General features: G+C 40.9%; 1 protein-coding gene across 1 annotated transcript; it reads right to left on the reverse strand.

The window, feature by feature from the left end:
- Nucleotides 1-999: 999 nt before the first annotated feature.
- pvalb6 (parvalbumin 6) lies at nucleotides 1,000-9,010 on the reverse strand. Its single transcript, XM_041063472.1, has 5 exons — nucleotides 8,880-9,010; nucleotides 3,636-3,701; nucleotides 2,433-2,565; nucleotides 2,181-2,290; nucleotides 1,000-1,734 (listed from the first exon to the last, which is right to left on the reverse strand). Exons 2-5 carry the CDS (start codon nucleotides 3,694-3,696, stop codon nucleotides 1,709-1,711), a joined length of 330 nt encoding a protein of 109 aa, XP_040919406.1. The 5' UTR covers nucleotides 3,697-3,701; nucleotides 8,880-9,010; the 3' UTR covers nucleotides 1,000-1,708.
- Between the last annotated feature and the right edge of the window lie 6,572 nt (nucleotides 9,011-15,582).

Here is a 15,582-nt window from a genome sequence, read left to right on the forward strand (position 1 = left end):
TTTTTAAGAAAAAAAAAAAAACTCTTGCGAGATTTGGTGGAAAATAACATAATGTTCATGTTGAACTCCATTGCTCATAATACGAGGCTGAGTGAGAAAATGTCACACTCCTAATTGTTGTTTATTAAAATGACATTTTATAACATTTTGACTCGTCACTGCTTTTGAATAGAAGTACTTTCACTTTGCCACACGTCACTGCCGTTTCCCCACGCCATTTCCCATAACTCCCCTCTCTCTCCTGTGGCCATTTGTCTTCCTTACGAATCACACTGACCTTAACAGTCTGTTGGGACAAGCAGTGTGCTTTTCTGAGCTGCACTGAACTCAACAGCTCTGTTCTGGTTGTGTAAGTGATAGCCTGTAAGCTTCAGATCTGTGTTTATTTGCTCAGGCAGTAAAATGGCCTACTAAAGAAGATCAGGATCCCCACATTGCCTGTTTGGGTCTTCCGCTGGGGATACTTAACCCAAATTGAACCTCAGTGTGAATCCAATTCTGCTAATGGCTTGACAGCATGGTTCTGTTAAACTAGCACAGTGCTCATGAATAAAGACTCTTTGGCAAGGAGAATAATGTGGCCTCCTCCTTCCCTTTCCTCTGTCAGTGAAGTTAGATTCATGAAATGTGGACTGGGAAGCAAAAGCTGGCAGAAAGAGGCTTCTCATAATCTGTAACTGCACAGAGTTTGTTTTTAATGCAGCTTCTTTTCTCCCACTTGGACAACACAGCCAGTGCTAATGAATACTTGGAAGTGAAAGTGACGGATAATTTTGATCCTCTCTAAAGAAAAAAGCTTTTTAAAGTGCACTCCTTAATGCGTTATTAGGTCGCTGTCACGATATGCTTCAGTTGTGGTGCTTGATAAGAGTGGGAGTGACAGTGAAACAGAGAAAGGAAGAAGAAAGGAAAGAAGGAGAGCTGGACTGAAAGTGTGAAATCAGATAAGAAAATCACAACAAAGGAAGGATTTAACAGAGGGGTCAGAGTGAGTCAATATTCTCGAGGCTTTGTTTTCTTCATTTTATTTAATTCTTTCACAGCTTGACCTCTTTCTTCTTTTGGTATGTTTTACAACAGCTCATTACCAGAGGAGAAAGGGATGGACAGATATGAATAGATAGGTGCATGGATGGGGGTGATGGTGCGGGTGGTGGCAGAGGGGAGCAAATGCAGGTAGGGAACAGAGCCTGGGGTGGAATCGACAGAGAGAAGAGGAAAAACTGAAAGAAGGGGAAAAGAAAGAAGGAAAGTGAGAGGAGGAGCTGTTGACTAAGAAAAAACACAGAGATAAGACATGACATCAGAAATACAGAAGGAAATGAGGGACTTTCTCTTAAAATCTCAGTTTTCTTTAAATATCTACTTTATGCTTTAAAATGTGAGGTTTATTCCTGCAGGCAAGTTTTATATCTATACACAGAAACAAGAACAGTTTGTATAAAAAGGATAAAATAAATAGGATGAATACGGCTGGGGGGGTATTTGGGGATATGTGGGTGTGAGGGGGTCGAACACAGGAGTGTGTGTGTGTGTGTGTGCGTGTGTGTTTGTAGCAGGAATCAGCTGCAGTCTAGTGGGCTGGGAGTCAGGGTGGGGTGGTGAAGTGTAGGTGAGGGGAGGGAGAGAGGGGGCTCAGCGGGTGTCAGGATGTGGCGGTGGTTAGGAGGTGATCTTGGAGCGCTAGTCAGTCACATTAGGTGACCGTTTATTCTTTCACCAGGGCAGCAAATTCTGCAACAGAAGAAGAGAAGATTTGATTTTTACTTTATTTTTAAAGAAAGCCGAATATATACATCAAAAACATGCATTTTGTTTGCAGCATGTTTTGCCGTATGCAAACATGCCCATAATGGGTTTGTCTTGAATCTGTCTACAGTGATGCCAATTAACTGGACCAAGAATCCTAAAAATTCAAATCAACAATAAAAATGGCTGTAGTCTAAGATATCATGCATATAATGACATTGATGTTACAATCTTATGGCCAACATTCACAAATAGATTCAAGAAATCTACACGTAAACTGCACTGACAGTCAAATAAATGTGTCACACTGCAGAAAATGAAACCAGAGTGTGTGTGTGTGTGTCTCTTTCTCTCCCCATTTGCGTTCCTTGGTGTCTGTTTGAGTGACCTTGTGACACTCCCCACTAATGGAATTTGACGTTGGTGTTTACCATCGACTCCAATCTTGCCGTCTCCGTCCTTGTCGGCTGCTTTTAAAAATGCTTTGGTTTCTTTGTCTGTCAGGTCCCTGCCATCTTTGGCAAAACCCTTCAGGACAAATCTGGTCAGAGACAGAAAAGCAGAATGGATCTGTGTCACATAACAGATTTTGTTTGTGTACAACGAGATCGTTTGTGTACAACGAGGTTGTTGGTTGCCCTCTTTTGGGATTTTTTTTATATGTGCTTGCGTGTTTGTCTCACTTGAGCTCCTCCTCCTCTATGAAGCCGCTGTTGTCGGCGTCCAGCACCGTGAAGACCTTCTTCACGTCATCAGAAGACTTGGCCTTCAGACCCACCATGTCGAAAAACTTCTTATAATCAAAGGAGTCAGCAACTGCACACACAGGTACACACACAACACAGGAGAACAATATCGGAATTTAGCAAGCAAGCAAACAGCCCGAAATTTTGAAATTTTTCAAAAATACATTTGTACTTATAAAGACACAACGTTTATGTTGCACAGTGACATTAAGATAATGGGCTTGAAATCCCACACATGTAGGTGAATATGGATTCTCATTCACACAAGCAGTGAGTGGAGGCATGAAACTATGCTAAAAGTTACTTTAAGTTGCTGAAAGTTGCTTGTTCTGTGTTGATCTGGGTGATGAGGCCCAAAGGCAAAAAAATTAATTGTAACAAACCAGCTTTAATTCCAGCTGTAATAAAATAGTGTTACAGTTATAGATTGAGAACATGTGTTTGCCAGAGGACTCATTAGTTCTAGGTCATGAAGCTCTAACTACATCCTCTGTGTGTCCACTCTATACAAGCAAATACATTAATCAGAAGTATGCACATATGTTAAAAAAAAAAGTATAATATATATATATATCATCATCAGCATTAGTATATAGACTTTTTGCACCATAAAGTGTCTTGATCTTGGTTTTTCAGCGAACTAGAGCTGCAGGAGTTATTTCGGGCACCTTTGGCTACTAAAGTACATTATAAAATACTAGCCCTAACCATTTAACCCAAACCACAGTCTTTTCTAAACCTAAAAAACTGTGACCTTTCCATAACCATGTGTTTATTATTGTAACCATAACAACACTGGTCCTGGGTTGTATCAGAGGGTAGGGATAAATGATCACTATGGTCATTTAAGCGGGAGGACTTGTTTTAGTGTTTTGTTCCCAAATGCAAAAACAAAGCGTTGAATTGATTTGCTTCCTCTCCACACCGGAGAGGAAGCGGCTGAGGCTCATGGGTAATGTAGTATTTTGAGCCATTCACATGCCAAAGTGATGATTTTTCAGAAAAGACACTGAAATAATTAAAACTGGTGGCCATAGTGTAAACCTAAACATGCCGACTCACATGTTTTTTGGTGTCAAAAACACAGCTGAGTTTTGGTGCTACATGGGAACCTCTGGTTTATCTTAGCAAGTGCTTTACCTGCAAATGCATCTAGAGCTTTCTTGATGTCATCAGCGTTGAGGATGCTGCTCATTGCCATCTTGGCTGTTGAAGAAAAAAGAAAAGACAGGGAAAAGGAGACAGAAGGAAAAGAAGGACAGAGAGGGGACAAGGTTAAAAACAAGGTCACTAGAGAGCAGAGCAACAACTCGGAGACATTCTCGTATTACACTGGTGACACTCTAGAAATGGAGCAGGAAACCAGGACATGTGAGAAGGAGGTGATGAGTGACAGAATGAATCGGTGACAGTCGAGGACGAGTGACAAAGGGAAAGAGGGGAAGGAGGTGGAGGAAGAGAAAGTTGCGTAGCAGGATGGTGTTGAGAAAAACAGGAAGGGAAAGATTGTTTGTGGTGTTATGGGACTTGGTACTGGATTAAGGACAATATTACAAGAAAAAATCTGAATGAAGGAGAGGAGTGCAGGAGGGTCAGATTGATGGATCAAGCAGAGTCGTGTCCATATCAGTGTTACTCATTTTATCTGTGTGATATCATTGAGCTGTCACAGATGAAGGCAGGGCACGTGGCCAGAGGCCAAGTCAGCAGGGGTTTAACAGGCCATCTGAGGGTTCTGCTGTGTCTGAAATACCACAGGAGGATTCAGTTTGTCAGCCCGGGCCAGACGGAGAATCTTCTTGTACCTCACACTATGAAAGGCGAGCCCGGCACTTAACAGCAGGCTGGCTTTTTACCCCGAGTGTGTGACTGAACCTGATCGCTGCTTATGAGGTTGTCACCTTCTCCTGACTTTGATGCCCTCCTCTCCACTGTTGCTACTGCAAACATACACACATACAGCAATGTATACACCAAAAGCCGGATGCACAGCTAGAACAAACATGCAGAGAATCTCAGAGCAAGCGGCGGAGGAAGACAGGAGTCTACAGAGATGCAGTGTCGAGAAGAAGTGAGTGACAGGTGGATTAGAGGATGTGGCGCTCTGATTTAACTTGGCTCATTGTGGTCTGGCAAACCTTAATAAGGATTTGCTTCGGGCAGACATTTTTTTCAAGAAGGCTGTAAGACAGATGAGCGACACTTCACTCAGACATTCACTCACAAACCTCACCTCTACTAAATGGATGCACAAACAACTCACTGGGCTGTTTGTCGTCTTTGTTTCTAGTTAACTAGGGAAAAAACCTCTTTCAGAAATTTTGCTCTGCCTACAGAAATCAGCTTATGACTAAACTTATCTGGGGATTATAAATTATATGTATCAAATTTCATGGCAATCCATCTAATGGTTGTTGAGGACTCTGACTGTAAGCAGGCTAAAAAGGAGAACTTACTGAAAACAACAATGCTTCAAGCTTAATTTACTGCAGTGGCTTAAAGAGCTTCTGGATGCAAACACACACATACACATATACCATAGATTGATACACACATCAGTATATTTTTGTGGGCACCTCCCTGTGTAGTACTGTATGATAAATATTTTAAGCTAAAATGTGATGTTGATGCAACACAGGGGGAAGTGAAATGTTTAGCAGAAAGGTCAAGTACTGACACTGTATCACCACAACCTTGGACCATCATCATCACCACTGTGTTCCCTGTGTGCAGCCTATAATGCTGAGCTGGCCCATATCACCGCTCTGTCCTTCTCCGTGTTGGAAATACAGTCTGAATCGCCTGTACATTTCCACCCGTACCAATCACTCATGCTTCACTACTTTGCTGCATCATGCATTAAGCAGTGCAGCTATTCTTACATCATCTTCTTCATAATTTGCCACAAGGGGCTTTTACTCGGCTGCATATAAGACTAACATCTACACAAACATGATATATTTAATATAATACCACAATGTATGTGGGGAAATCACAAGTTAATGACCTGAGAGTACTCTGATAATGAGACAGATCATATTTGTGATATACAATGCAGTGAAAATGATTGATGGTTTATGGCTCATGATTAAAACAAATCTTCAAGTGTTTTGGAAATAAACTGCTCACAGACAAATGTAGTGTGAACCACCATGTGAAGTAGTTCATAGGTTTCCTTTCCACCGGTGTCACACTCAGCTCCAGTGATGTACGAGCTTCATGTTATCTACTTCAGTAACATACTCCTGCACACACAGATCAATACTCAACACTGCTTAACTTGTGTGGCCACACATCCAATCTTTTATCATTATAAGAGCACAACCTCCTTCTCTGACCTTTTACCACAAAGGGGTCCGTGGGGAGAAGAAACAATTCACCGTGAAATGAGGTGGATAAGTTTGATTCACTGAGATATCTCAGTCAGTGTGCTGCCGGTAGAACTGTATAAAGTAAGCCACATTGATTTATTTAAAGAGGAGCGCATGAAGAGCAGTTGTGCTTGTGCTGATCGCCACGTCAGTCTGAAAAGCTTTGTTCTCTCTGTGTCAGATATTTGAATACATATCGAGGCGTTTTAGATGAGAAGACTGATAGCATTGTCATGTCTCTGCGGTAAATAGGAAGCTATAGCCGGCAACCAAAGTGTAAAAAAGACACTGTGGGTTATGTGAGACATTTTCTCAGCACAAAAGCAACCACGTTTCCCAAAATGTTGAACTAATCCTTTATTTCGGCTCTCTCTTTAATACCAGTAAATTTTAGGCTGGACTGGCACACACAGCCATGTGATAAAATGTAGTCTGTGTTACAGAGGCTCTGGTCAGCTGATTCTTGTCAACTAACTGAGTAATCAAGAACAGTCGTCATACATGTGGTCGACCTGTGAGCTTTTCAGAGTAGACAAGTATGTGAAACTGGGGTTTCCTTCATGGGAAGTCCCATGACTCTGATCGTCAGTCTAGGTGCGGGAAACCTAACCATGCTGCAGGCCTGCCAACTCCCCAGTCAACAGCTGCATGAGTGTGTGAATATGTGTGTGCCGCGTGTGAGTGTTTATATGTGTTATAAAAGTTGGCGAGGGTAAAGAGGTGGGAGGCTTAAAGAAGAATGTACTTGCATTTCAAGAAACCTAAGCCCCTTGGGCTCATTTGACTGGTGTGTGTGCGTATATGTTTGTGGGTGAGTCTGTAAAAAGGTGAGGAAATGTGTGTATGTGTTAGACATATACAAATGGAGCAAATGATGGTTAAGAAGAAAAGGGGAAACGAGAGATATTGCAGTGTATCGTTCCTGTTGAGTATCATCACATGCAGTTTATGAACTGGCAGTGAACTGCTGTCCTCTACAGAAACAGGCTTTTATGGTATTGTGTGCTGAGTTTTTTCCCCCTTAATGCTCCTGTTTTCCTGCAATGAGCCATTAAACTGTGAACACTGTTTTGTGGAATCGTTGCTGTTATGTTGATCATATACTGCGCTGTTTCTAGGTTTAAACTGAGGTCACCAGTATTGGGATTTCTTTTGTTATGAATGACTGAACTTCGATTGGCACTGTGCTGCTGCTAATAAAATACATGTTACATAATTTAGAGGTATAAAGGAATTCAGATTGTTGTTTTTCCTAAAAATAGATACTGGATTTACTCACTGTATTATGGCCGGTTCACAGATTTGAGTGGATAATTTTGAAAAACTTTAGAGAAGATAGCAAATACAGTCACAGCAGGACAGTGATATTCTGACATTTGGTGTATTTAGTATCTTAAGTATATTCTTGTCACGTAAGACAAAAAGCTGTAAGATATTTGCCATCCTTAAAGGGACCGTCCTACTATAGCTGTGCAGTAAATCTGAAGAATATAAACCACTCTAATGGGCCATTTTCAACTGATTCTCCTTAAAAGCTTTCTATCTGAGCTGCCACTGATCTGCACAGTTAATTTTCAAATAAGCTCAATGGTTGAATGTAACCAGAGCTATCTTTTCAATACGCATTACATTGTCTACTGATTTTATTGAGTTGCTGATAGGGAAAGAAAATACAATGATGTGCCTTCACAAACAAAAACAAATGCCCTTGCGAGCGCGCAAACAGAACAAGGAAAGAATGGATTTGATAAGAGTAGTGCAGAGGCCTGGGGATCATCTGGCTGTTATCACCACCGTCCACTGTCTAATCCTCTGGCAGGTACAGGACAGGATAGCTTAACCACACAGTTACAGCTTGGCAACAATAGCCCTGCATGCGTGTGTTCATAGCTGTACAGAATATAACTGTCTTTCAGACACACTGAATCCGTTTGTGAGTACTTCTCTTTCACAAGATTATTTTTGATTAATAAAGTTCTATCTATCTCAATCTATCAATTCAACCTCTGGAGACCATGAATGTCAGTGCAAAATGTCCTTTGAGCCATGCTACTAGCATGTAACTGGCATGAACTGTGTGTCAGCGTATGACGCCCTGCCACGGTTACACACTCCCACATAACTGTAGGCACCTCTAAGATTCACAATCTAATAAAATCCCAAAGTCTAATTGGATAATTTTGCAAAACACATATGAGATGAGAGCAATCTTAAGCATTCAGACTTGCTATATATTTGCATAAAATATTACCAAACAAATTAAAGATGTAAATTCCATTTAATCTACCATTGAAAGCACCACTGTCAAGAGAGTCAAAAAGAAAACACATTTCGATGTGACACGCAAACAAAATATCATGCGCTCGCATCATTAATTAATTGAGACTGCATCCACTTAAGTATCGTTCTGGCTATAAATATTCATAGTACATAATGCATCTACTGTATGAGTGCATGCAACGTTTGTTGAATCTCTGTAATCAACTGCACGACAAGCGCATTCTCAAGAGTGCAACTTCATGTCTTTGACTGCATCAGCATTTTGACAAAATGACGTTACCCTGGAGCGCAGACGTGAGACTGTATTCAATCTCATTAGGTGTAATTAAAATTTGACCTTGAAAGTAAACACTTACTTCTGAGTCTCCGTCTTTGGCAGGAAACCGTTGCTATCAGAAAGTAATTACCTTGTTGATATACTGTCTCTGTATCTAAATCTAATCTCACTCTATAGAGGAGCCTGTAAAAGAAGGTAAATTACATTTCTTCACACGTTTCTCTATCTATCACCTTTTCTATTTGTTCCATCTATCACTGCATTTCATTACAAGGCAACAACAGAGCAGTCAAGCTACTGTGATGTCAATATCAACCGTTCACTATCCATATTTGTGCCTTGTCATAGGTAATTGTTATGTTAAAATCCTTCATTGTAAAAAAATTCAATTCTTTACACATCTATAAAAGCTATCTATTTTTTTTTCTCTTGTCCACTTTCATTTCTTCTTCTTACCTGGTTACTGGCTGATGGGTGCGAGAGGGACGCCCAGTAAAAGATCAGAGGCTCTGCCCTTTCTGTTTTATATGTTCCCACTCCAACTATTTTAGGATGAAAAATGGGAGCCCAGTTCAGCATGGGGCCAGTGATGTTAGGCCCAGCCGTATCGCTTTCCTGACTGCACTCATGCTAATCAAACATTACTATTAATAATCCTAAATCTCCACCTCTCATTCCAGCCAGACTTCTTTTATTATGCTCACCCTTTCTCGCCCCTCCCTTCATCTAACCCTCCCTCCTTTTAGCCATTCTCCACCTAATTTTCTCACACCTCCCACCCACGGGGGCCTCTTTCTGTCCTCCAATCTGCCTCTGATCCAATCTTTACCCTTCTCTTTCTCTTTGCCTCTGTCTGTCTCTCTTCTCTTAAACTTTTAATTTTCACCTTTAATTCTCATCTACTATTCCCTCCTTTAAGGCATTCTGCATCATCAGTGACAAATTAAAAGGCCTTGAGCTCCTCTATCTTTACCACTGGTGTTCCTTCACTTTCTCCAATCATTATGGTGTTTACATGATAGTACTTTAAAGCCTCTTTTAGTTAATTCTTGCAGTCAAACAGCAAATTGCCACTGACCACCCCTCTGAGTTACTTATCAACGCCTGTCAGGTTTTCAATTATAGCACATCATAATTTAAAAGGATAATGGTGACACGGTGTCTGCCTCAGTCAGACGTAGACAAAACCCACTTCTCATCTCTAGTCAGTGCCTGCTGATATTCACAGATGAAATGACAGCTGTGACTGGTAGAATTTCTCATCTGTGGCTAGCTAGCTAATTAAGCTAATGTTATAGGTTTGTACTCTTTATAGTTACATTTGGATCATTTTGCCCAAGCTGTTGAACTAAACAAACATTTGTGGGCTTTGTGGAAATATGTGAAAGCAACTGCTAGACTAAGATGTGCAGAGATCTAGAAAACCTCCACGGTCCACTATGCAGGGCACAGAGACTTTGCAGAGAAAGAACCTGCAGTGAGGCCCCATTGGTCTTCATTGCTAACCCCAACAATAAAACACTCCAGCACTGTCGGGCAATGGAACAGCGCAGCACACCCAGGCCAGGAATCCTCCCGGAGGCTCACTTATAGATAGGAAGTGATTATAGATCACAGCAAACATCAGCTGTTTCCACTGGTGGTATTAGCGAACCTCTTACGCTGACCTTTAGGAAGCTTTGGTTGGAAGAGGCCAGTTCGAGACTTAAAGGCTACTGTCTGTACGTGAAAGCTGTAAACAAGCTTTATTGGGAGGGATGGATTTGTGTGCACTTGAGTCTCCGTGCATGTGCTGAGAATGCTTGTATGTGTTGGAGTGTGGGGAATGGTGCGAGCTTGTGTGAGACATTAAAACAGGGATCAGTGTTCTCCGCTGTGGAACGACTTTCAACAGCAGGTGTTATTATCTCAGTTACTGTCAAGGCAGTGTATTTATGAGACAGCTATCAGTTCTATGATGGGCTCTTCATTGATGATGGGTTTTTTTTTTTAGACAGAATCATTTTGAAAGTGGCAAAGATTTATTATCTGTGTAACTTAATTATGAAATGCTTTATAGAAGCCCTTATATTCCAGTGACTGTCATCACTAACACGACGAGCTGGGTCCTTTGTACAAAGGTGCAATTTTTCTGATACTATTTGCAGTCAACATTTTTTCAACAATAGTCATTAAATGTATTTACAATGTGTTATTATTTCTCTGTATAGTAGTATTCATTGTTAGTGGTGAAGTCTACCTTACCTGTGCTGGATTCAAATAGCCCACCCCATGCTTATCCAATTCCCAGGACATGATGTATGCAAGTGCCTCAGAATTACTGTTCGTAGTTACACGCTACTGAAAACAGCTGTTTTAATAGTCACAACACCATATCAGAGCTGCATTATGTTACTGCTAATGCAGCCAAACATCTCCTACTGCTGCTTCACACTAAACACGTACAACTGAGGAGGGGGGCTTTTAGTCTGACAGATCAAAAATGCTTACAATGACTTGTGAGTAGACTATGTGAAACGTTGTTCACATATGTGAACTCATTGATCTGCCCAGAAATATGAAACTTGCCTTTGACTCTCTCTTTTTTCTCTCTATCTCTTTATGTCCTCTGCTCTGTATTCCCCTTGGTAAATCTGCTCTGGGACATCAGTCCCAGTCTAATTCAAAAACCTTCTCCTCAAAGTCCTAAATCTTTTCAACCATCCCATGATCTTCCTGTTTCTGAACTGAACTGTTTCTCTCCCTCCTTCTGTCTAAATTTATCACCTTCTCCAACCCCCCCTCACAACAGCTGGCCTGACAAGGGGCTCACCAGGGGGACCGGAGGAAGGAGGTGATGGAGTGGTGAAAAGCGATAGTGGGAGGGAGATAGAGGTGCATGATGAAAGAGAAGACATTAAAAGAGGAATTTTAAAGAAGAGATTAAAAGAGGAATGCTGACAAAGCAGAAGAGAAAAGTAAAAAGGGAGGGATGAGACCAGTGGAGTGGTAGAGGGAAGGATATGAACAATGGATGTCACCAGAGGGTGTAGAAAGTAGATGGGGCATGGACACAGGTGGAGGGTACGGATGAGAAAGCAAAATGAGTGAAAATAAGGCAGAGAAAAAAGCCTGCATAGCTATGGCCTGACAAGGAAAACCATCAGGGGTTGCCAGCAGGGACAAAATGGAAACCTTTGAAGACTATATTTTTCTTCCATGCACTTAACAGCAGCAACAGGGCGGAGTGAATAACTTAACACAAACTTCTCTTAGTAAAGCAGCATTAGAATTTCAGTCCCAGGTGTCGCACTGCTTCAGATTATCTGATTATCTGTGTATCTGTCATTAAAAAGACTTTTGGCTTGTGTGATTACTTATGGGACTCCCATTCCGTTTTTTTTTTTTTTCTAGGTTGTCTCAAATGTCTATATGAGTTAGTTGACGTAAATGTTGATTTCACCAGATCTATTGTTAATCACACAAAAAAGCACCGCTCACTCTGAAATTCTCCTTCACTTCACTATCACTTCAGTTTGTGAGTCAAACGATTTGTCAGTTCATGTCAGATCGATTTTTTCATTGTTGTCTTTTGACACACCATGCAAACCTCTGATCTAACTTTTTCCAGCACTAGTTTTGAGTAAAGCACGAGATTACATTTACATTACATCCTGTAACTTAGAACAAAGTGAAGTTATTCTTGGGATGATCAAAGAGGATAAGACAGAGAATAAGGAAGGAGGAAATCCGGGGAGGAAAAGAAGAGAGAAAGAGGGATAAAAATAAGAGGAGGGAAGACTTTGAACCTGAGTCTGGGTAAGCCAAAATAATGCGCACACGTTGTGAACCTGTTTGAAGGTAGCAGAGAGAGTCGAGAGAGAACCACAAAGTGTGTTTCCAGCCATTTGTTTTTCTTCATGTTTTGATTTGTTTACTGAAATCTGTACTTGAATAAAAAAAAAAAACACACACATCAGAACATTTAACTGCAGCGTATCCACCTCAGGGACTCAAATCTTTGCCTATCCCCACTCTCAACGTACACCAGGTTGCTTGACTTTGACATCACATTTCACAAATTATCCCTCCATACTGCTGTCACCTGCTGAATATCATCTTTGTAGATCATATTCTTGTAGATATGACAAGTCACTGTCATGCTTTGCAGATGATACTCAGCTCGTCTTCTTTTTCCTGCCTCTGGCACAGAGGTTCAAAATTGCCTCTGGGTATCACGTCCCAGTAAATGTACTGTTTAAATAGTACACAAAATTGCCAGACTACGTATCTTCACTAAACATGAAGTAGGTTCACTTGTTTTACAGCTGTTCTCACTCCAAAGGTCACTGGATAAGAACATGTTAAATGTCTGGATTGCAAAAAAAAAAAAAAAAAAGGGAACTGAGATCGCAAGTCCTTGACTTCAGTTCAGCTCTGAGCAGCTTGTCTCCACACAGCAGGAAGGTTTTGTCCACACATCTGATCAAATTATGCAGTTAGAACAGATTGCCACCATCAGCATCTTTTGCACAAGGTTTTAAATTCAGGTAAAGTCAGTCTGCTTGATTTATTTTGTTTGGAGCAGCGTTCAAGCGCTGACATTTCAGTGAGGTGACAGGCGTGATAGACACAGGAAGACATGATAGAAAAAAAGATGTTGGGGAATAAATGCTGAAATAGACACTAACTTCAGTGAAAGTGCATCTCATGGGAACAAGTGCTCTTGAAGCAAAAAGCATTTAATTTTAAAGCATGCTCTAAGATTTTGATGAGGTGCTTGTACGTAAATAATGTCACGGGCCATTTGGGGATGCTTTAGTATGTCAATATAGATATGAGGGAAACTTTTTTATTATACTATCTACGAATCAACTCTATGCGTTGTGTCAGACATTGCAAGGAATATAAAATCCATAAAAAAATGGGGGTGATTGAAGGAATATGTAAATTTGTAAAAATTTCCAAAGTTATGACAGACACACACAAATGCAGCTTTCGGGAAAGAGATAGAGAGACAGAATAGAGCTGTGATATGGCATCGTCTTTTTCCTCCACATGCACTATTATATTACTGTGTCTCAGCAGTTGTTTTTTTCCATTTGTCTCTCTCACACTGAAAAGGTGCAGAGTGAAAAAGATGAGTGGACTGAGAATGGTGAAAGAAACATGAAAAGCAGAGATATATGAAAAAAGAGAATATGAGAGTAAAGGAAAACTGGGAAAGATATGGTGAGCAGGGGGATAGATAGATAGATAGATAGATAGATAGATAGATAGATAGATAGATAGATAGATAGATAGATAGATAGATAGATAGATAGATGGGGGTATCTGTTGACAGCAAAAATGAGAACGAGACAGGAGAGGAGAGGAATCATTCGCCTGTTAATAGGAAATCCAATCCAATCTCGTCTGCTGTCTGTTTTTGTGTATATGTGTGCAACCACGTGTGCATGTTGGCCTGATGCTCAAGCAGCAGGATCTATCTGCTTAATCATTATTCTTTTCTGTGTAAATACCAAGGCAGCAATCTTGCCCCTCTTACGCTAAATAATCAGATCCTGTAAAGACATAAGTCTCCACACATCAGGCACATTTTGATGCAAAGGAACAGACCTCGCTGCAGCGCCTGCAGATACTGGATGGCACACACCCTCTGTCAGAAGTACAATGATACCAAGAAAATTAGAAGACAGAAAGAAAGATTGACCTGTCTGTATACACACAGAGGAATGATGCTCTGACAGGGAGAAGATAGGATGATGGAGGGCAAAAAGAGGAGCCTAAAGGCTGCTCGCTGGAAAAGAGGATTTGTAAGATATGATTTAGGGAGGAAGATGTATGAGTGTGTTGACAAAGGACTGTCATTCATCTACCTATGCATCTGTCTGTTGGTCTGGACAGACTGGGAACTACAACTCAAAACAGTGCCAGAACGCATCCTGTGTAGACACATATGGATCACTTGATGCATGCTGCCACAAGTATGAAAAATGTTGTGCTGGAGGAAATGTCAGGGGGTCACCAAAGTTAGAACTAATCCTCTGGGAACCATGAACGTGTGGACAGACCTGTTATGTCAGTCTATCTAATAGTTGTTAAGACATTTCACTCTGTGCCACACTGGTGAACCAGCAGACTGACATTGCCATATTGAGTCATGTCTCTAGAGTGGCTAAAAACACAGTTTAGATCATTTCTGTCTTTAGAATTGAACTTTTTCCTAAACATTTATTCTGGCATCCTCTGGACTTATTTAGAACCCAGCAAATGTTATTTAGATGTAACTAAGATTAGTCTGATTAGTGTGGTCAAGATTAAATTAGTAGAGTACTCTCACATCACCAAGTAATTGTTGGGATGGACAAGTGTGGCGAATATCATAATCGTATCCTGTAGGGTTTCCTAAGCCAACTGCTTCTATCTCCCATCTTTTCTCTGTTGTGTCCCTGGCAGCCCAAAACAAGTCTAGATATAACGGATGTCAAAGCACAAGTGCCATAAAGATAGAGAAACACACACACACACAAACACACCAGGAATGCTGAGCAGAGCCACAGTGTGTGAAGTGCAGGGTCTCGAGGAGAGATGCAGGGCGATTGTGTGATTCACACAGTATCTGGTGCCGGCCTTGGCTGGCAGGATGGTGTGAACCCGAGCAACAGGTGTCTGGGAATAGCTGAGGCTGACTTCAGAAGCAAAATGAGTTCCAGCACCCAGATATGAGAGCTGGTGAGTATTCAAAGACAGAAAGAGGGAGAACGAGAGAACAGGAGAGACAAAACTTTTTAACCAAATTTTATAAAGTCTTCAACCAAGTTACTAAAAATAAAAATAAAAAAAGAACAGCGCTGGATTCCTCACTCATCAGCATGAACAGTAGTAGAGAAAGATGGAAGGTCAAGCAAAACGTTTAGGGAAATACACTTTAGAAGACTGGAAACAGTGGGGCATATGAGGAGATAGCTCATGTGAAACAAAACAGAAAAAAAAAGTTTTGAAGTGAGATTGAGTGAGTGATCTAGTGTTTGTGTCTAGTGTCTGGCATCCGCAGGGGAGTGACATGCAACCTGATCTCTGAGAAAATTGCGGCTCACTCTGATTTTTGTTAAGCAGTTCATTTGTAAGGGATGAAGTTATTTACATTTTTGTTTTCTGATGGGAGGTTATGGAAAAT

The sequence above is a fragment of the Toxotes jaculatrix genome, chromosome 18 (assembly GCF_017976425.1).
Source record: "Toxotes jaculatrix isolate fToxJac2 chromosome 18, fToxJac2.pri, whole genome shotgun sequence".
NCBI classification, from domain to species: domain Eukaryota; kingdom Metazoa; phylum Chordata; class Actinopteri; family Toxotidae; genus Toxotes; species Toxotes jaculatrix.